At 39.9% G+C, this 20,472-nt stretch overlaps 3 protein-coding genes across 7 annotated transcripts; 2 read left to right on the forward strand and 1 right to left on the reverse strand.

Moving 5' to 3' along the window:
• Positions 1-468: 468 nt before the first annotated feature.
• Positions 469-18,232, reverse strand: pik3c2g (phosphatidylinositol-4-phosphate 3-kinase catalytic subunit type 2 gamma). Of its 4 annotated transcripts, none has more exons than XM_028585081.1 (34): positions 18,061-18,232; positions 17,062-17,138; positions 14,265-14,794; positions 14,044-14,123; positions 13,456-13,613; positions 12,724-12,838; positions 12,488-12,599; positions 12,014-12,084; positions 11,771-11,834; positions 11,521-11,646; positions 11,171-11,225; positions 10,645-10,828; positions 10,355-10,477; positions 9,884-10,012; positions 8,943-9,057; positions 8,722-8,855; positions 8,352-8,540; positions 7,378-7,471; positions 6,521-6,615; positions 6,016-6,196; positions 5,790-5,897; positions 5,581-5,673; positions 5,054-5,183; positions 4,813-4,949; positions 4,526-4,695; positions 4,213-4,369; positions 3,991-4,100; positions 3,709-3,877; positions 2,533-2,651; positions 2,307-2,403; positions 2,152-2,215; positions 1,885-1,964; positions 1,610-1,735; positions 469-1,011 (listed from the first exon to the last, which is right to left on the reverse strand). In XM_028585081.1, the coding sequence occupies exons 3-34, from the start codon at positions 14,712-14,714 to the stop codon at positions 859-861; spliced, it is 4,188 nt and encodes a 1,395-aa protein (XP_028440882.1). In that variant the 5' UTR covers positions 14,715-14,794; positions 17,062-17,138; positions 18,061-18,232; the 3' UTR covers positions 469-858. The 4 variants fall into 4 exon arrangements, with proteins under 4 accessions (XP_028440882.1, XP_028440881.1, XP_028440883.1 ...); XM_028585080.1 differs by lacking the exon at positions 18,061-18,232 and adding an exon at positions 17,299-17,704; XM_028585082.1 differs by lacking the exons at positions 17,062-17,138; positions 18,061-18,232 and adding an exon at positions 15,235-15,348 and having other exon boundaries at positions 11,195-11,225.
• On the forward strand, positions 15,936-18,074 carry LOC114559989 (small integral membrane protein 29). Of its 2 annotated transcripts, XM_028585084.1 has the most exons (5): positions 15,936-16,188; positions 16,275-16,300; positions 16,393-16,495; positions 16,611-17,184; positions 17,321-18,074. In XM_028585084.1, the coding sequence occupies exons 1-4, from the start codon at positions 16,015-16,017 to the stop codon at positions 16,662-16,664; spliced, it is 357 nt and encodes a 118-aa protein (XP_028440885.1). In that variant the 5' UTR covers positions 15,936-16,014; the 3' UTR covers positions 16,665-17,184; positions 17,321-18,074. The 2 variants fall into 2 exon arrangements, with proteins under 2 accessions (XP_028440885.1, XP_028440884.1); XM_028585083.1 differs by lacking the exons at positions 15,936-16,188; positions 16,275-16,300; positions 16,393-16,495 and having other exon boundaries at positions 17,038-17,184.
• bncr (bouncer) lies at positions 18,226-20,350 on the forward strand. Its single transcript, XM_028585085.1, has 2 exons — positions 18,226-18,335; positions 19,675-20,350. Exons 1-2 carry the CDS (start codon positions 18,313-18,315, stop codon positions 20,063-20,065), a joined length of 414 nt encoding a protein of 137 aa, XP_028440886.1. The 5' UTR covers positions 18,226-18,312; the 3' UTR covers positions 20,066-20,350.
• The last annotated feature ends 122 nt before the right edge of the window (positions 20,351-20,472 follow it).

The raw sequence follows: 20,472 nt of genomic DNA on the forward strand, positions 1-20,472 counted from the left end.
GGCTTTTTGGGTGTGCTTTTTCAGGGTTATTTGCGTGAGCATGTGAGTGTCTGCCTTGGCGTGTTTGCATATGCATTTGCATAACTGTGTTTGAATGCCACTGATGGATAAGACAAAGGATGGAGTGAGGGGGAGAGTGTTAACTCAGCCCCTCAGGCCAGAGTTGTCATCCTGCTCACACACTCTCCTCACTCCTCTCCCTCACCCTCCTGCCTCCCATTCCACTGGTCAAGGACATCCAGTTGCCACAGCCCAAAGGGACAAACACACTCAGTCTGAGCAGGTATCAGACAGGCAGCCCCTAACAGCACTACATCACCTCTTTAATCTGTCACATCGACAGTCTCGACCACACACACACACACACACACACACACACACACACACACACACACACACACACACACACACACACACACACACACACACACACACACACACACACACACACACACACACACACACACACACACACACACACACACACACACACACACACACAGTTTGAGTTAAAGTAAAATAAAAACAAAGTGCAAGTGTGATAATAAAAGTAGTTTCTTTCCCTAATTCATCATCAAGGCCACATCCAAAAATCTGACTAATTAGCTAATGTCCTTCATTTGATTGACATTTAAAAATAAACACACAGGGCAAATGATGCTTCACACAGTAAACAGTCTCCCTCCCTGAGCCTTTTACTCATTCTTGTAACGTCATCCAAATGAATAGAGAGTGCACAGTTCCTCTGCTCAGGTGAGTTGGTCTCATTCATAGTCTGAGAAATCTTTGGATTGATTCTTTCCCTCAGTGTGATTGTACCCCCTGCTGGCAGCAGGCCGAAAGTGCAGCTCTCGGAGGTCAGACTGCACAGTTCCCGAGGGGAAACCAGGTCTCCTTGTCAAGCAACTCCTCCTCCAGTCTAATGTTGGTTGCAGCCACGAAAGTCTTCTTGCTCTTCACGGTCACTTCCAGCACCATCCCATACAGTAGTGGGACATAATTGTACTCCAGCTGTGAATAAGAGGCAGATATGTTTATCTTTCAAACAACTCTACATTCAGAATATCCATTAATTTGAGGATATTTCTGTTATACAGTTTAGCTTTTATCTAAGATTTCGGTCAAATGTTTTTCCATTTGGATCTGCAAAGGTTTCACTTTGCAAAATAAAAGATTGTAAGAGGCTGTTAAGTGTTTGAGAGGCTACTAGTCAGAGTCCGCAGGGTTTAACACTCAAAGATCAGACTCACACAGCAGGGAGAGCAGCTTTAAACTTTGAACATTCACTCTAACTTTGTGTAATGATCACTTTTAAAACTTGGGTGAAAGCACTTCCTCTCAAGAGGTACTGTACATACAAAAAACAGATTAGATTATAATAAAATAGCATTTATAAATGTTAAATTAATGTTTAGCTCACTGTGGGGGCAATGTTGCTCTAACTGAGGTGTATTACTTTTTTCTTTAGGGAGATTTTCCTTATCTAAATCAAAGGTCTAAGGATTTAGGGTGTCATATGATGTACAACCGTATGATGTATGTCGAAAACCAAAGGAAGCTGTGACTGTGCTAAATCATCGATAGGGTGTAGGAAGGATGGAAGTTGTACCAGTTCATTGAAGGTTGGATTGTCATTATTGCGGACCACCTTAGTCTTCTTCTTGGAGCGCTGCTTAGGGTCCGGTCTCAAACGCATGACCACGTAGGCGTCCGGGTTAGAGCCGTTTGCCTGCTTCTGTTGAAAAGAGAAAAAGGGCCAGAAGGGACAGCCTGCACTTGAGCACACACCATAAAGTATTTATAAGAGAGAACACATTTACTACGTATGCTTTCCTCTTGTTAAATGCTACAAACAATGCAATAATAAGAGTGAAGGAAACTCACAATGTTCTTCAGGTGTTTTACCAAGACTGAGAGCTTACAGTCAGAGTAAGAAATGTTGAGCTGGATCTGAGGACGGGCCCCTGCAATAGATCAGTGCATCAGTGCCAGTAAACCACTGCATAACATGTGTTATACTGTACTGTGTATGGACTATCTTTAGAATTCCCTCAAGACGTGGCACTGAATCAATTTTCACATTCTAAATATTGTCTTTAGCATGACGTTTTTTTAATACACCCCCCTCATTATTTAAGAGCAGGAAATTACCCGTCATCACACTTTCTTGGACTGTGCTGGGGCCATCCAGGAACAAGCTGCACACATATTCATTCTGCAAGCGACAGAACGAGGCAGGTTTGCAAGTTAGAGCCAGGTATAACAAGATATCCCAGAGAAATCAACCAGTGATGAGAGAAACTTACTCCCTTGCATGGTCCCGCAAAAAGCTCTTTCAGATATTTATTCAGCCGAGACATCTTGCTGCCCGGGTTGAAGGACAACTTAAACCACCGAGGAAACCTATAAAAAGGGAGAAGAAGTAAAGACATGCATCACATTATGACATTATTGTGGAAGAAAATAGCAGCGTTTCAAAATAAAATAGGCATGCGATGTAAGCTGTATGTGTACGTTCTTTTCTTCACTCACTGAGGCAGCATAGTTTCAATGAAGTATTTCTGAAGCTGCTTATGGATTAGCTCAAACTGCCCATATGTCTTCTCACTGTTCAGAAAACCATCATGAATTGTCACTCTCAGGTCATAGATCTGCAAATCAAACAAAACGAATTAGGTTACAGGGTGACTATATTAGTAAAGACCGTTGATATCCCGGGATCCACTTTGAAGCTCCCAGGCAGTTGTTATATCATCCACGTTCTTAATCAGCTGATTCCCAGCTTTCTTTCATGAGTGCTCTTTGGTAACTAGCTTACGCACTTAAAATCTCTTGGAAGAAGGCAGCTCAAGGGAAAGTTTACCCTCAAGGATATGTAAAGCATCCCATTATTACAGTTTTTATGGTCGGTCGGTCTTGCCTTAGGAACATTAGATGTACAGTATACAAGTGAATAAAACTGTAAAGGTAAGCCAGGAATATTTAACAATTTGTTTTTGGACCTGTGCAAACATTTTTGAAAACTAACCCCAAGTCAAAAGTCGGTAATTGCCATCTATGACCTTTTACAGTGCTTTCTATTGTAGAAGTCAATCTTAACCAATAACTTCTTTAACTTAACAGTCTTTATTAATAACAGTTAAATATTTCCTCTGTTTTATGTTTGAGTTTACATTAAAAAGAATGTAAGAAATAATGAATTTGTGTGCTTATACTGTGCTAACAAAACAACCACCACTAGCACTTAGAAGCAGTGAAAATTAAGAGTTCCCAAATTCTTATATTAAACGTTAACTGATCAACTGGGCCAACTCTGTCTCCAAACAGTTAAACCTGACATCAGGAAGCCTAATCTGATTAAAGAGCAGTGAAATGCCAACAAATGTCAGTAACACTCCTCACTTGAGACTCTGGGGAGTAAGGGAAAGACTTTCCAAACAAAGCAATGCTGCCTAGGAGGCCATAAGTGACAGCAGACCCAACACACACAGTCAGATGAGTGCCAGGGGTTATTCCTCTTAAAACAAAAATGTGTGAATCTGCTGCCAGTTCCATGTGTCTCAGCTCCCCTAGCTATTCAGATCTAACACAAAGCTCTGTAGTGCAATAGGCAACATTTCTCATTGGCATTTCATTATGTAAATCACCACTGAGGCCATTATTTTCTGTGTGAATAACCACAGCATGAAGAGCAACATGCAGCCTCACCACATCTTTTCCCCTGACGGTGTATCCCTGGATGACAGCTTCTTGGATGTTGGTGCTGGGAGCGGGGATGCCTTCCCGGGTTCGTGGATCTTGTTTCTTCCCTTGGGCCATGCTGTGTGTCAGGAAGTTAAACTTGACTGCAACACAGCCCATGCTTTCCTTGATCTTCCTACATCAGGAGGGATTCAAACCGTTACTAATCAGATTAATACAGCGACAGAAATCCATTATGGGATATTTTGAAGAATTTGTTTAGAATTTGTGTGTTGTTCATTCGATTACTTTGTAAAGTAGGATGTGGCCTCCAGGTCTGTGTCATGAGGTCTGAGGTTTCTCTGGACATATTGCAGGTCATTAGAGTCCTTCAATTCTGGCATTCTTGCACTTAGCATCTGGAAACCACATACACATCATGAACAAAAAAGTGTATTATGTAATATGATCTATTCTCAGATATAGCTAAGAGATTGTTACCGTGATGATGTTATTCAGTAAAGGTCTTACCAGCTCCAACAAGCTGAGTATCAGTGCAGAGCGCTCTCTGATTATGTTGTAGGATTCACAGCAGAGCTCCACGAAGCGATGCAAGCGCTGAGGCTTCTGACCCCCGCCTGTGATGAAGTGCTGCATCTCGGATGTAAAGATGAATGGTGATCGATCCCTGTCATTGCAAAAAAAAAAAAAGAGCAGGGGAAGGTTCTTGTTCATTCACATTATTTGTCTTTGACTTTATAACTTTTCTGTATCTCCTTGCTGCCCAAACACAAACGCCACTCTTTTCAATTTCAAAACAATGCTTGACTTTTTATTTACTTGCCTTTTAAAGCTTCCAAACTTCTGTGCGTTGCCCATAATCTTGCCAAAGTCGATGTGAAACATGTGTCCACTGTGTCTCAACATGATGTTGTCATTGTGGCGGTCACAGATCCCCAGGATGAAGGTGGCCACACACCATCCTGCACACGAGTGGATGAAGTTCATAACAGCCTGCACATACACAGTAGCAGAGTGTTATGCAATGCAACAAGCAAAAACAAATCTTCACATGTATGGTAAAGCATACAGTAATGGTTAAGTCATAAAATATTTTGTAGTGGTTGTAACCTTCTCATAGTCCTCCTTAGTTTTGTTCCACATGTGGAACCATTTCTCTAATGTGTCTTCTCGAAGGGTGCCACCCAGACCCCACTCCTGCTGAATCTTGCCCAGGGTCACTGCCTCTGGAACCACTTCCACCAGGCCTGGCGACCACATAGAATATACGTGGAAAAACATAAATTCACAGCCACAGAGATATAAGACAAAGGAAATATTATTGTGCATTCAAAAACACAAATAAACTGACCCTGAGCTTGCCCTGTAGAAAGACACCTGTAGGTGATCATTCGCAGGTCCAGCCCGTGCTGGAGCCAAACCCTGTCCATCACACGGACTATCTGAAGTACCAGCATGTCCTGACGCAGGTTATCTCCTGTCTGAACAACACATTTAATGGAGTGATGTAAACTGTTTACTAGAAGGTTGTTTTATTTTTACCCAGCAAGACGGTCTAAGTGGCATGTCACACGTATCCCCTTTGTGTTGAGCCGTTGTTCAAGCTACAGTGGAATTATATAGCAAATTTGGGGCGTTGATTATGCTAACAACCAAATCTCCCAAATGTGCACGTCCTCATGACACATCACATTCATTAGGCTCAAACACGCAATTTATAACATGTTTGTCCAGTTAAGAGAGTTGGGTGAATCTGATTTGTGAACTTGTACGAGCAAACCTCAAAGAAAAAAGTAAGAAAAATTTAGGATAAGAATATTAAATTTGTTTTTGAATGATGCCTAGTGTGGATCAATGAAGCAACATATTATTACAAACCTTGCAGATGACACTGATGTTCTTGGCCAGAGGGTCAGAGCAGATAAATGAGATCCCCAGAGGGGCAGCATTGGAGTTGTAGAACTTACAGGCCTGTAGGTAACATAACAAAAGGAGTTAACACTCCTCCAAAAATGGTATACAACTGTGTGTATATTATATTTCAGTCATGATATAAAAAGGTGTCATTTGTTGTGTAATGTTCTTACATCCACGTCCAATGCCTTTACACGGACTGCTGGATCCAGTGGCAGACAGCAGCTGATCCCATCTCTGAAGAACTCATCAATCTTCCACTTTTCTTTGTTCAAAACAGTCTGCAGAGAAACACATAAAATGAAAGAGCTAACAAATGAAATACATGACAATGAAGCATGATGAGCGAGTTAGTGAGTAAATGAATAAATTGGGTAGATAATATATGTGTTTACAGACCTTACGTTGAGCCTTATCGGCAGTGCACACCTTCTCAGCCACTTGTACAAGCACAGACACCAGGCGGGTTTCATGCTCCAGCTCCTGCCTCAGTGCCCGGCCACAGCAGTGCCGCAGGGCAGCCTGAACCTTACTGAACCAACTCTGGTAGTAAGGGTCAGTGTGAGCATCCTCTAACAGCCTGTCAGAATGTGAAACATTAAGGAATGACACAACTTTACTGTACATACTGCAGTGAAAAATACTGAGCATGAAAACAATGGAGCAATGAAAAAAACTAAAATATCAAAGCATTTTTGCATAAAATTATTTTATCTCACATTTATTCCTATTTGCAACATACTGCTGATTACATCATCGCAACCTTTTGTTTCCATTTGTAAAACTAGAGATTTAATTTCACTTTCATAGCTTATCAACATTTTCAGGTGAATGAAACAACAATGGTGTTAGCAGTAATCCAAAACTACATTCCCTCAGTTTGATGTCTGACTCTGCTGCTTACCAGAAAAGTTGCTGAGCAATCCGAATGTTCTTCAGTGATCTCTCCAACAGCAGCATCACCAGAGGTCCATCCAACTCCCACTCACTCTTCAGAGCCTGCAGCACAGGATGAATGATCAAACTACCACCAAACCACTGAGGAATCTACAGAGTGTACTAACCATTCTCATATTTAAAATCGGATGGCTTAAACCAATTAAACACTGGCTTGGTCTTGAAATACTGACCTCTAAAGACACAGAAAGGATGATGAGGAGATGAATGTGAGGTGTAATAGTGGTATAAAGGCCAAAGTACAATTCATAGCAATGTGAATAAGAATTAATGTTAAAAAAGTAAGTAATTTCATTTAGAAGTTCATGTAATGGTTAAAATGTTAAATAATACATAAAAGGTTAAAAGCATACTACAATTCATGTTTTTATAGGATTTTGTACATCTTGGTAAAATAATGTACTGCCTCTTTAAGAACCGGCCAACTCCGGCTACGTTACGTTGATTCTCATTTTGTGGTTCAGATCTTGAGAGCTGTGGAAGCGAAAGGTTTTCTTACCTGTTAGCTGCTAACTTCTAGCTATTTCTAATTAAGAATTTATTTTTGTTTCATTAGAAACTACAATAAGTGTATTAGTCAGCTCACATTCCCTCTTGTAAATCGGAAACCAAGGAATAAAAACCGGAGATTTCATCTTTTATTTCAACAACGTTTCCAACGTGGATTTATTGGACTGTGTTGCTGGGTTGCAATGGACATCGCAAAAGGGATTAGCTGCTTGGAACAATGTTAGACAGTTATTAGCGTAAGCCATTGCATATCTCAAGATTTCAAACCTCTACAAGTGGTGTGTGTGTGCTTACCTGGACCAACTGTGGCAGAAAAACCTCGAGCTCTCCATCTGGTATCTGTTCAAAGTACTTAACCGCAGCCCCCCGCACAGTCTGATCATGAAAACTGAAAAAGATATAGAAAGTCACCAAACAAGACTAATGGAAGCCTGAATCATGGTTGTGATCACAAATGTCGTTTTCATGCCCGTTTCAGAAAGCAGGTTTAGCTAGTGAAAACTCTGAGGGAGGCAGATCAAACATGAGAGAGAGAGGTAACTCCAGCCAGTTTCAGAAAGAGAGGTAATTTGACCTCAGAGTCAGTTACTATGGTAACTGAGTCTTTTTTTTTAACGAAATATATGTTCAAACTCGCTGTATGTGCGCATGAGTATTTCCAACTCCAGATGGGTGAAGTACGGCAACCGTTTTTTTTGTGGTTGTTGCCATGGTGAATCGCAATATCATTGCTCCATTCATGCTGCCTTTTTATAGTGGTGGTGCATTTGCTTAACTCAGAGTGAACCTACTCCGTTGATTGAACTAACCCAAATCAGCTGTTCTGGAACCAAAAAAATCTGAGTTTCCAATCTCAGGGTAGAGCCTGTTAGTGAAGGACAAGAGGAAGAGGAATCTGATCTCTTTTGTGGAAATAAATGAGACCATTAAACCTACCTGGTCACATTCTGCTGCCTTCAGGATTAGATTAGATAGTACTTTATTCATCCCACAATGGGGAAATTCACTTATTAGGAGGTACTCTTGTTATGCTCTACCCAGGCATAATGTGTTGGAAAACATTGAATATTTTAGACCACCTTCTTACAAGATGCTGATATGCTACTGCAATCATGGCATGGTTGTAAGTGTACCAGAAACACATTACCAAAAAAAACATCAACCCAAGCCTTTCTCCATGTGTTGTATGCTATACATTTCTGCTGTTCCTTGCAGCTTTGCATAATGATTGTGTCCATGTTTCTGTATGTGAACAAAGTGTAAACTACCTGTCACTGAGCAGGAAGAGGGCCTCCTCAGGTAGATGGATTGGCCAGTTCTCTACAACAGTATAGATTTCTGTCAAGTTCTCAGGCTGCCACTGGGGGGCTCCACCCAGCAGCAGGTGGAGGAACGTACAAGCTTTGTCACTGCAGTGACGCTTACTCCAGAGGAAAGCCTTCTCATTTTGTGTTAGACTGGGGAAGGAGAGACAATTTTAGGTGCTTTGGGATACACACAGCGAGAGAAAACAAGCGAATAGAAATCTCCCTTTAGAAATGAAAAAAATGTCCAAAAATATGAAACTTTGAATGCAGCACATACAGTATACATGTACAGTAGTTCATCATATAAAGTGTGTTATTTTCTTCTACTCACAAGCAGAGACAGTGCTTCTTAGAGACTTCCAACATTTTCTTTTGCAATTCCTCACATGGCTGAGTAAATATGAATGAACTAGGGAGGGCGATGGGCCTCTGATACTTCCATTCAAAATGATCTTGAAACTCCAGCTGGGGAAAGGTGGAAGGATGAATGATTGAGCATGAAATGTGGTGTCCTTTGTGTTTTGTTCAACAGAGTTGTCCAGTGTTACTGACCTGCAGTATGACCCCAACAGCTTGTCTGTGGCTGTCAAACAGGGCAGGGGAGGGAGGAGCAGGCAGCTCAGCCAGTGTGGACATACTGAGCAGAACGGTGCCCATTACCAGAGTCCTAGACACACAAAGTACACATACTATATGTCAGTAATTATAACATGAATGTACATTAAGTACTGTACAAGAAAATAATATATTAGAAGTAATAATAACCTTTATTTAAATGAATAAAGCACTTAGAAGTAGAATTTATTGATATGCCAAATCAAATTCTCTTTAAAACACAAAAGAAAATAGCATGAGCAACACTAAGTGATATAAGTTACTGACTTAGCAATTCTTAAGGCAGGATTAACATTGTCCTCTTTAGTTTTTAGTTTCATGACATTGAAGGGGCCTGAGCTGTGCTCTACTTGACACAGAAATATGATTATAATATATGGGAACAAATACAGAGACAATAAAAAAATGTTTCTCTATAGATGTTTTGTGGTAAGAAAGTTGAGTTGCAGCAGTTAAAAGGAATTAATGATCTTTTCATAATTGTAAAAGATAAAAGTGACAGAAATTTTAATGCATTTCTCTTTTTTAAAAGTCATTTGAAAAATGTGTTAAAAGGGCACTTTGCCAATCTTACAAAAAGGAGACTCTTAGTAGTTCCGGCAGGCATGGAAGTCATTTTATAGTCAGCACATTTTCCAGACACCCTACAATCATGTATGGCCATGACTTGTGTCTCAAAATAAGTAGTCCATATAAACATTTAGCACTCATTCAGCGTGCATATAACAGCGCTGAGCTGCAATCAGGAATTTAACTCCCTCCACTTCCCTAGCCTCTTCCTGTTTTATCATTTACAAATGTGAATTTTGAATTTTAAACTGGTCCAAAAGTGAATACAAAAACTTTACAAGATGGTTTAAACATCATGGACAACCTACCTGTCGCTGTAAAGAGGTAGTACAGCCCAGCCTAAAAGCTCGGGGCCCTTGCCTCGCTTGGAGCCCTTGAGGCAAAATGTCAACATGCACTCATATGGCAGCTGATTTACCAGAACAGGGAACACCATCCTAAAATCAAAAACATACAGTCATAATCATTTTCTTTTAATTTTTTTCAGTCATCCATTTACTTGTTATGTTATTTCTTAAATCTTTTCATTTGCTCTTCTTTCTTTATAATTTTCTACTACTCATAAATCTGTATTGAAATGAACAGATTAGGATTTTTTCTTATAAACACACTTATGATGGCAACAGACCAGTACAAAAATAGCCTGGATCAGATTGTCACTTAAAGAAGCAAGGATAGTAAGTAAGTTCGACAATTTAATTATTGTGTGAACAAGGAATAAGGAAGTTGAATGTGATAAAACCTTTACAGAAGGAGAATCCACAAGATTTTGCGCTTACATGCGGTTACACTGGATCTTGTTTCCGTATGACAAGGCGGTGCTGATATTTTCAGAAATTCCAGTGTCACTGATCTTTGTTCCTCCATATGTCAACTCACAGGAAACAGAGAAGCACTCATAACTAAAAATAATGGAGGAAAGGGAAAGCAATAAAACACAATGTTCTTATAAGGGATGTGGTCAACATTTGTAACTGTGTGCACTTATTTGTGTATCAGTACTGCATGTGTGTACATACGCATATCAAAATGACTGCGTGTTTGTGTGCGACTATAAATGCACACATACTTGTTCAACCAAGTGGGTTGTAGTTGGTAGAGAGTGGAGATTTTGAATTGGAGGATTTCAGTGTTGTCATCAACATCAAGTATTTGCATGTTGCTGGTTAGCTCCTGACCTCTGAAGTCTGACTGGAAGTTGTCAAAAAAGATCTGCAGCACTTTAAGCAGCGCCATGTGGAGCATGAGCATGGCTGGAGTACAGAGAATAAACGTAAATTTAGATTAAAATGTTAATAGACCAAACAGGTAACACTTTACTTTAAGTTTTCGTACACAAACATTTAATAGTATATAACAAGTACTTCTAACTTTTCCTCTGAACACATATTTTATATTATTTTAACGGTTTTACTTTTTCATTCATTATCTGTTAATACACCAGCCTCCTCTTATGGGTGGCAACAGGAGGAGTTATAGTTGTTGACAAATGTGTCAATAAATACTTATAAAGACAAACAAATGGGTAACCCAGTTTCTTTATTAAATAAAAAGGCCAAGTGCCGAATAATCCACACACCCACACCGACACTCACTATAATTGAGTAACAGCTCCTCACCAGTTTCACACTCAGACATCTCATCATGACTCTGTAAAAAAGATAAGGAAACAAAGCTTTGTATTGTTCAGAGGAATGAGGAGGTATTATTTTCTTCCACAACACATTGTTTGGTGCACTGCAGTTTCACAATACCAGAGGCATGGTATAAAATAAAGATAACACAGCATTATCTTTAAAAAAAAGAAGAAAAAGTAGCTTGAAGCAGGATTAAAATGTGATAACACAGGACAACGGCAAAGGGCTCAGTGCAAGTGACTGTATGTTTATACTGAATATGGCCCTTTATCACATGAGGAATTTTACAAATGTATGCAATATCCTACCAGAGGTATGGGATTGATTCTGTTGAGACTGCCAATAGCTTCCTCCAGCTCCTGACACGACAGCCCACACAGAAGATTGCTGATGGCGCGAACATGGCCCACAAGCACATTAACGTTCATCCCAGACTGCAGACACGATGAGATCAGACCCAAGTAAGAAAAATAGCAGAAAGTCAACTTAGGATACATGTATGTAGGATATGTGTGTTAGAGAAATAAATATCACACTGGTTATCCTCTCTTTACTGACCTTATTTCTCATCAGCTCTGTCACCTCTCTGTTGTAACTACTGAGCAAATCCTGCAGGCTCAACCTGAGAGAACGAAAGATTAAACACACATGTATCTCAAAGTGGCAGTGAACCATAAAGCAAAGCTACCATTCCTTTGGTTTTCTACAAACAGACACTGGTTGACACATGACCCACTGAACAGTTGATGTTGTTGTTGTTATTGAAGCAATTTCCCAAAGCTGAGTTGGGATGCATCTTACTTGCAGGTGTTGAAAACATAGACAGGACGCAGGAACTGGTACAGCTGGCATGTGGTTCGGTCGTCCTCCCCCTCAGAGAAAAAAACACAGGTTGAAATCCTGATTGATGCGTAGGATTGCGGCAGTTTATGGAGTAGTGTTTTTGAATAACTGTATAATCTTGTATATAATTTATATAAAAGCATGCAGAGTCATTAAATGGCAGTGAGTTTTGACTATAAATCTAAGGACACATCAGGTTCACCTTTATTCTATTTAATTGTGGCTGCTAAATGCCATCAGCCATGATGTGATGTGTAAACAGACCAAAGTCAAGAACACAGGGTGGAGATTTTTACAGCAACCATAGAGCTGATAATAACAAGCTGGCAAAGGGCCGAGCACAGGTCTTTCAAGACTGAAGATAGGCCACTCCTACTTGGTAAATAATCTACACTGTAGGTGGAAACAGAGGAGGAGTTTGAACTGACTTACATCTCTGCACAGACGATGTTTGAGGTTGTTTATGTGGAGTAGCCGGAGGGGGACTACTAGTTTAAACTTGTAGTAGATCTGAATAGTCTCGTGCATACCCAGCAGCTCTTCACTGAGGAGAGATCACCAAATTAAACAAACAATCAATGTGGAAACACACCATGTTTGATAAGAACATCATAGACTAGAACCTCACAGCTCATAGGTAAATGTTAATTTCTGGATTAGTGACTTACTTTTGGAGATACTCATCAGAGTCGCACAATTTCAAATAATGTTGCCCGCTTGTGCTGGGAGGTCGGTCCAGCAGCTGGAAGATTTCATCTATCAGACTCGTCACTGTCCTGTTCACTGAATAAAGGATGAGAGTTCAGAGTCCAAACACTTCTGCCAACATCTGCAGCGACTGAAGAATGAGCCGGAGTGTCCTCTGAGACTGTAGTGCATAACAAACATGCATTGGGGGAGTATTTCCCTTTTCTGCTACTTTTATACTTTTACTCCACTATATTTATCTGACAGCTGAAGTACATACAAACCATATGATGAATTTATAAAGTATGATGCTTTATTATAGAATAAAGGCCTCCACACAGGTGTTGTAGTTATGTGGCTGATTAGACCTACGCAGACTGGATTTACATGGAGGTCACCATGTACTAATAAGAATGATAGAGATTTAAATTGGCACACAACTAAACTTACAAACAACTAAATTTAAATGACAGTCCCAAAAATATATACTTTTAAGATAGATTTGTGACCTGGGGAGCTCCAGAATTTAATATCCTAAAAAGGGGCCACAATAAGTTATTTTGCTTTCAATTTAGTTTAAGTATACTATATTGCTGCACCTCATTATTCTGATTATTATTTTTAGGGGTGACATCATCAATTGAAAGACAGCCTTCTAAACTACAGTGATTGTACATATTTTGACTGTGGTACAATCTTAAGGTTAATCTTACCTGTGGTGGGGAAGGGGAGCTGCTGATTGTCCCAGTCCGTGGCCACGCTGACAGTCACCTCCACCTGCTGCAGCAGTGCAGGGTGGATTTGTAACACTCGACTCCATACCACACCTGAGTTATAAACGCTGTCTGTGTGCCTGTACCGTGACATTAGCCTGCCAGAGACAGTAAAGAAATACAGGTTGCCAAAGAGAAAAAGGAAGTATGACGACAGACATGTTCTTTATCTAAACTTATGAACACGATTCATTTCAGCTCACAGAAGGCACAAAAATACTGTTGGGTTTCTGACAGTAGCCTATATTAAAATAAATCACATATAAAGAACATTTTGGAAAAAATCATGTGGAGATCATTTTTAAGCAACTACAACTTTGTAGGATCCAGCAATAAAAAAATAAAAAAATAGTTTAACTACTGCTAAACTACTTACTAAACGGTGTCCTTCAGGGGGACATTTTAAACAATTAATTTCACTGTATTTTATATTTATCTCATTTACATGCCAAACAGATAATTGAAAAATAAGTTTAAAAATATATTTAATTTAAATATATAGGAACTAATTTGTATGCACTCTCTCACTTGGAAGTTGCAGCACAAAAAGAAGCCAGCCTCTTGGTGCTGCCTTGCGGAGTGTCCGTTAGTGTGATGGCCCACGGGTCCTGATGTGAAGAAAATAAAGACATATTACACACTGAGGCCTTTACTCTGATTTTGGCAATTTTTAAATTTGAGTCATTTGATTTAATCACAAAAAAGGAGCTTTTGTCTTCGGCCAGAGAGAAACTACAAGAGATACTCACATGATTGTCTATTTCTGTCCTGGAACGATTCAGTTTGTGAGCGGGCTCAGTGATGTCACAGGAAAGCTGCCCGTTGATGTTGCCGAGGGGTACTCGTGTCCTGGGGGGGACAGGAGGGGGTGCTTGGCCTTGTCTACATGGTAAACATGCACTAGGAAGCCTGGTTCGGAGTAAAGGGACAGGGCGACGCACTGGGGGAGGCCCATTTGTGCTTTGGTGCTCTGTACTCCCAGGACCTCCTCCTCCTCCATCACCCCAGAGATTGCCTGGGGGGTCGGGTTGGGGTACGATCCCAGTCAAGGTGGACCCGTACAAATGAGTCTCATTATCTTCAGGAAAGACTTCATAAATGTACATTCCAGCTAGATCCTCAGTAAGAGAAATGGGTCCGTCAACGACGCTTGCATCTTGTCTCTGGATTGTTCCATTTCGGTTTTGATAAGGATCCATCACATTTTAGGAAGTCGTACAAGTCCTCCTGTTTCACACTCTTAAAACGTCCTCACTTCATAGCACAGCAGAATACAGAACTATGTGGAATTAAAAAAAAAAACAAAAAACAGAATTAGGATTTAGGAATGAATCAGATATAAGTGTATGAGACTATTGTTGCAGGCAGGCCAGGTACTCTGTTTTATGACTGCAGTCTAACTGAACCTGCTGGTTAACGCTAATTATTAACAAGCTTTCAAATCTTAATAGGAAATCTACCGGCGCGCGCCACTACATCTATGGCAGACACTTGTGTTAAAGTCTTCAACTTTAGACCATCATCATTACATTAGTTAAATATTAAAACTCTGTTCGGTCAAAACTGTATCATTCATTCAATACAAAAAAAGACTTGTCACATTACTAAGGATCTCACATATACTGAAAGCATATTCACAGCTGAGAACTTTAGATCAGCTCCACATACCAAACGTAGGCTATTGCAAAGTACTGTGAGCTTTTTTTGTTGGCAACTTACCATCAAAGCTGTGTTAACTGTGTCCCTGTAAACCCATCTTGTGCCGACGAGGTGTGCCTGACTGAAGCCATGCTAAGCTAGTTGGACCTGTACAAGACTTGGAAAGCTTCCTAACTGTGTTCCCTTCCCTCACCCCTCCCACTGTCCATCCCCTCCTCCCCCCTCCTGCAACCCACAACAACTTTCCCTCTGCTGGAGGAAAAAGAACATCACATGTGTGTGTATCACTGTGGTTGTTGACGTAAATTAGTTTCAAAATCAAATGTGCAAAGCAATCCAGATACATTTAAAGTTATTATTTATTTTAAGTACAATTTCGACCCTTATTAAAGCAATTAACACAATATATTCATATCACTGTGCAATAATTACTACAGTAATGGAAACATTTCTTTTTAAACTTTTAAACATCACATCCACTCCTAACTCAGGAATGCCACTGAGCAGGTTGAGGTATGTAAGCACTGTGTTCTAATGTGAAGTGTGAAATGAAAGCAACAAGCAGGAAATGTATATTTGCATACTCTACATATGACACATAAGGTAAGATTAAATTACTCAGGGGTTTTTGTACTATCATCAACTTCCTAGTTCATTTCATTTGAACATGTCCTACATACTGATCATAGGATGATACATCTCTTAGTAAACTGTGTGTGCTGTTTGACTCTCTTTAGCAATCATTGTGAATCTTCCAGGAGTTGAGAAACATGTCCGTTCAGTGAGAATGACAGCAACGGCACTCCACTGAATGTGTCACGAAGGTGTCAGCTGAGGTGCATGCAGCAGAGGGGTGTTCTGTACTGTATGAGGGAGGAGATCAAGCAGAAAGAAATGCATTTCAACAGCACAACTCCCCACATTTCACCTCCAAACCACAAACCTGGATTTCCTGGTTACTATGCACTGATTCCCTTTGTACTACTCATAGTGATTGGATGTGTGCTGGCAATGGTAAGAACAGTTCTGCATCTTTAATTTCACATGACTGCATCATATAGATTTATCTTTTAAGTTTTTATTGTTGTGCTTCTCTTCAGGTTGTTTATATCAGGAGGAGGTCCAGGTAAGGTGGTTTCTGTGGTTTAAGCATCACTTTCAGATCAATTTGGTATATTTAAGGTTTTATTTTCTATTGTTTTTCATACTTTGCTTCAGACTAGATGAGCTGCGCCATAGGATGATTCCTCTGTACAGCTACGACGCCGCAGAGGAACAAGAAGAGTGGAAGGACGCTGGCAGGGAAGAGGAGGAGCTGACTGTAAGCAAACCACTAAAACTTCACTAACCATATACAATATACCTCCATTTTCTATCATATACACATGGGTGGTAATGAACCTTTTAGCTTATCAATAATTTGTTTTTCCTTGCAGAAACCTTTGTATAAGGAGGGAAAGCTCTCCTTTTCATCTGTCTATGGAACATGAACAGAAAATCAAGAAAGAAAAAATAATGTGGCCAATTACAGGAAGATTTCTCCATTTCTTTTTTGTGTTGCAGATGCTTTACGAATATAGACTGGACTCTTATTAATAAAAATATCATTCAACAGCTACTAGCGCCACATGAAATGATTTAATTTCTTCCCACATGACATGTTCTATGCAGAGCAGCAGACAGATGACACTGTAGGCTAATCCTCTCTTTTGCCTTAGTTGAGATTTTGTTTAAGACTTTACCAATTGTTTTGAAGGATACTGCAAGATTGTTATTTTTGAGCAATTACCTGGAAGCTAAAATCCAACTTAAAACCCTTTTTGTTTTGCGTGTGTATTTCTAAAATGATTTTTTTGCATTAGGCTCAAAAAGGCTTGAAAGACACACCTGTTTCAGCTTGGTAATCAGAGGGTTTACTGGGTTGGTGTTTGGAGGTTCCTCAGGTTGACACATCTTCACACCGTCTGGGGATTTAACAGACAGGAAGATGGCATCACAAAAAAAAAGCAGGTGAACATTGCACCTCAACAGACAATTGAAACCCATAAAACCTCTAACTGATGAAGAAAGTGTTTGAATATATGATATATGAAAATGTTTCCTGTCTGCATCCTTTCTCTTAACTCTGTGTGTGGCTCTACATTAGTCTGGAGGCCCATCTGTTGGGACCACGCTGGCTCCTGACCTCCATCCTGTTGGCCACAGCGCTGGTCCTCCCTACTCTGAGTCTGGATAGCCTGCTGTGTTACTTCTGTCCTCTGCAGCAGAAAGGCAAGTCCTGCCCCAAAATCACCAGCCAGTGTCTGCCTGATCAGCGCTGTTCCAGCTCCAAAGGCCACTACGGCTCCCTCCACATCCTGTCGGCTCAGGGCTGCGTGGACACTGAACTCTGTGGCTCCCATGAAATCACCTCTTATCGGGGGGTCAAGTACAACGTCAGCCACGCCTGCTGCTGCAAAGACGAATGTAACGGCCAGCCAAAGTCTGACACCACACTGAAGATGGTACTGGGGATGATCACAGCCAAAATGGATTACATTAATGTCACTAATGTTCTTAGAGAGGATCCCTGGGATTCATGTGCAAATTACACATTGTCAAAGAGCTCCACATTACCTGCCATTGCATTTTAGAAGTGCTTATAGAAGGCTTGGGTGAGGCCTGTTAGCCATAGGCACTAACCTGAGCCTCCAACACGCATTTGATCGAATGTTTGTGATTATTAGTATTTTTGCTAAATTAATGTGTAAATGAGAAGAACAAGTGTGATTACATTTTAGCTCTAGAGAGAAAAAGGTGGACTTCTCAGCCATCCTCCTGGTATATAGAGTAAATGCTGACAATTTATTTATGTGGTTATTGATGAATGCAGCAAAATAAAAGCACCATAATTAAGTCTCCCATGTGGTGTAGTTCCTCTGTTGATATTACAAGTAGGTGTGGCCTGTGCGGGAAGCTCAGTGGTGAGATTAGAGTTCATCAGGAGAAGCTCAGAAAGGTTTTTGCCTGTTTGATTGGAATTAAATCTTAAATGTGCAGGTGAGTCTTCATAATACTGTTTTTAAAAGTTGCACACTGCCTTTTACAGCCTCGAGCATTTTGAATGTGAGAATCAGTGGAGATCATTGACACCTGTGAATGAAGGCTGATTACATGTCAGGGTAAATATATGAGTTGTAGAATGAAAACTGAAGTGTTTCACAGCTTGTTTTTTAACAGCTTGTTAAGCAATTCTTTTTTAATAGCCTATCTTTTCATGTTTCATGTTTGACCTAGAGAGGTGGCTTTTTAATTAAATTAACTTTGTGTTTTACGTATAGCCAGATAGTTTCCTTCCTAAGCTAGTTGAGCATTTTATGGAAGCTTTTTTTCTTGTGTGTATGATTTTTAATGGGGTAACCTAAGATCTGCTGAGCTTTTAAAAGAAAACTAAATTGTACGCTCTACAATCAGATTAGAAGTTTCTGGTTTTGGTCTTTTCTCTGAAAACCGCCTAAAGCTAAATTGCTGAATTATTACTGAATTGCCAAATAGTAAACTGAACATCATTTGTTATGTGGTGCTGAATTAAATCATTTCACTTGATTACCTTCTGCTGAATTACATATTCTCCGGTTTTGAATATTTTAACTGAATTATGTTATATCTTCGAGTGTCTGATTTTAAATTAAGTTTTAAAAGTTTAAATGGGATTGAGAATTTTTTGGTTTGAGTATTTGATTTGAACTGGCTATTTTCCATATTTGAATTAAATATTTTCAGTCCAATTCACTTAATTATTTGTTGCTAATTTTAACATTTTTCAGTTATATTGTTTGATACTGACTTGAATGCTTTCAATTGGATTTTTTTTGTGCTGTATTTGGATAATTTTTAGTTTAGTCACTTGATGCATAATTGGACATTTTCAGTGTAATGATTTGATGCTAAATCGGATTGATCTGTTGGCCTGATGTTGCATTTGGATTATGTTTTAATTTGATTGAATTTGAATTATTTGAATTTTCTCCAGGGTTTAACATTAAATTCAAAGATTTAAAGGCCCAATCAAGGCTAATTACTGTTGCAACACTGAGAATTGTAGTAATAAAAACTAGCAGGTTTTACAGAAGCTCACAGACAAACATTCAAAAGAGAGATAATGCATGCTCTTGAATACATGAACACTTCTCAATTGCACACGTGGCGTTCCAGCTAGGAACCACATTAGACTACTTAAGAAAGTGATGTGACTTGATATTATCTCTGAGACCACAGACGTTTAACAGAAAGTCTGCAAACTGGAGTAGTGGAATATGAAAAATAGACATTTGCATTATAGGAAGTGGGAATTGGTGGTTTTGGAACTTGACACATACCGTTTTATAAATCTCACAAAAGTATGGAACTGCAGTACTAATGGCTGATGTACTGTACTCTTTAAGTTTGTGATTTTTTGTTGTAGTTGATTGCTAAAATATTAAGTCAGCAATATACCAAATGGCTCTCTTTAACTTGCAGACCAAACATGTTGCAGCTCCTGCACGTTGCTGTGTTGTGGTTCTACCTTCTCCTCCCCTCGATGCTCTGTGACAATCTGCACTGCTACTACAGCTACATCCAGGAGAAGGAGGGGACCGTTGAGCTCATTGTGACAGAGTGCCCCCCTGATGAGCTGTGCTTCAAGGCCAATGGTCGCTATGGCAACCACAGCATCCTGTCAGCCAGGGGCTGCATGGTGGAGGAGGACTGCAGCCAGGTGCACAGCCTTACCTTTAAAGGAACCATCTACAAAATGAGCTACGACTGCTGTGATTGGCCATACTGTAACTCCTGCCTGGGCGTCACACCTAAATCCCTCTACTTTACTGTAACACTTGTGATTGTAGCTGCGATGGCCAGCCGCCTGTGACACCTGATGCGCTACTGTATGTAACGACCATTTTTAGGGGTTCATGTAAAGGGGGAAGACATTTACATGGTCCAACACCAAGTGAGCGGTGCTCAGAGACATCTCTGCAGCCTCAGCATGGAGTAATGCAGAGGGCCTGCAGCAGAATGTGGTGAATGCCCAGTCTGAAGACACTGAGGTGTGCACCATGGTGATGTCAGACATATTCTTATACAATGTCTTGGTAAGAAAATGTCTTTTTATAATGTATTAATGTCTGTAAATAAAGATGTGGAAACAAAATTATATTCTATGATCTTTTGGATACTTTCAGGCACTTTTCTCTCTCACACCAACATGCACATACAAGACAAGGCTGGTGATATATTTATCTTATTGTCAACAAATATTTGTTTCCATGTCCTGAT

Source organism: Perca flavescens, chromosome 8, assembly GCF_004354835.1.
Source record: "Perca flavescens isolate YP-PL-M2 chromosome 8, PFLA_1.0, whole genome shotgun sequence".
Taxonomy (NCBI): domain Eukaryota; kingdom Metazoa; phylum Chordata; class Actinopteri; order Perciformes; family Percidae; genus Perca; species Perca flavescens.

Coding starts and splice junctions, on each gene's coding strand:
- pik3c2g (XM_028585081.1), bottom strand. CDS start 14,714: ATGGATCCTTATCAAAACCGAAATGGAACAATCCAGAGACAAGATGCA. Junction 5,184..5,580: donor ACATCAGTGTCATCTGCAAG/GTTTGTAATAAT, acceptor TGTGTTGTTCAG/ACAGGAGATAACCTGCGTCA. Junction 1,012..1,609: donor ATCCAACCTTCAATGAACTG/GTACAACTTCCA, acceptor TCTTATTCACAG/CTGGAGTACAATTATGTCCC.
- bncr (XM_028585085.1), top strand. CDS start 18,313: ATGAAGGCTGATTACATGTCAGG. Junction 18,336..19,674: donor AAGGCTGATTACATGTCAGG/GTAAATATATGA, acceptor TTTAACTTGCAG/ACCAAACATGTTGCAGCTCC.
- LOC114559989 (XM_028585083.1), top strand. CDS start 17,162: ATGGCATCACAAAAAAAAAGCAG. Junction 17,185..17,320: donor GCATCACAAAAAAAAAGCAG/GTGAACATTGCA, acceptor GCTCTACATTAG/TCTGGAGGCCCATCTGTTGG.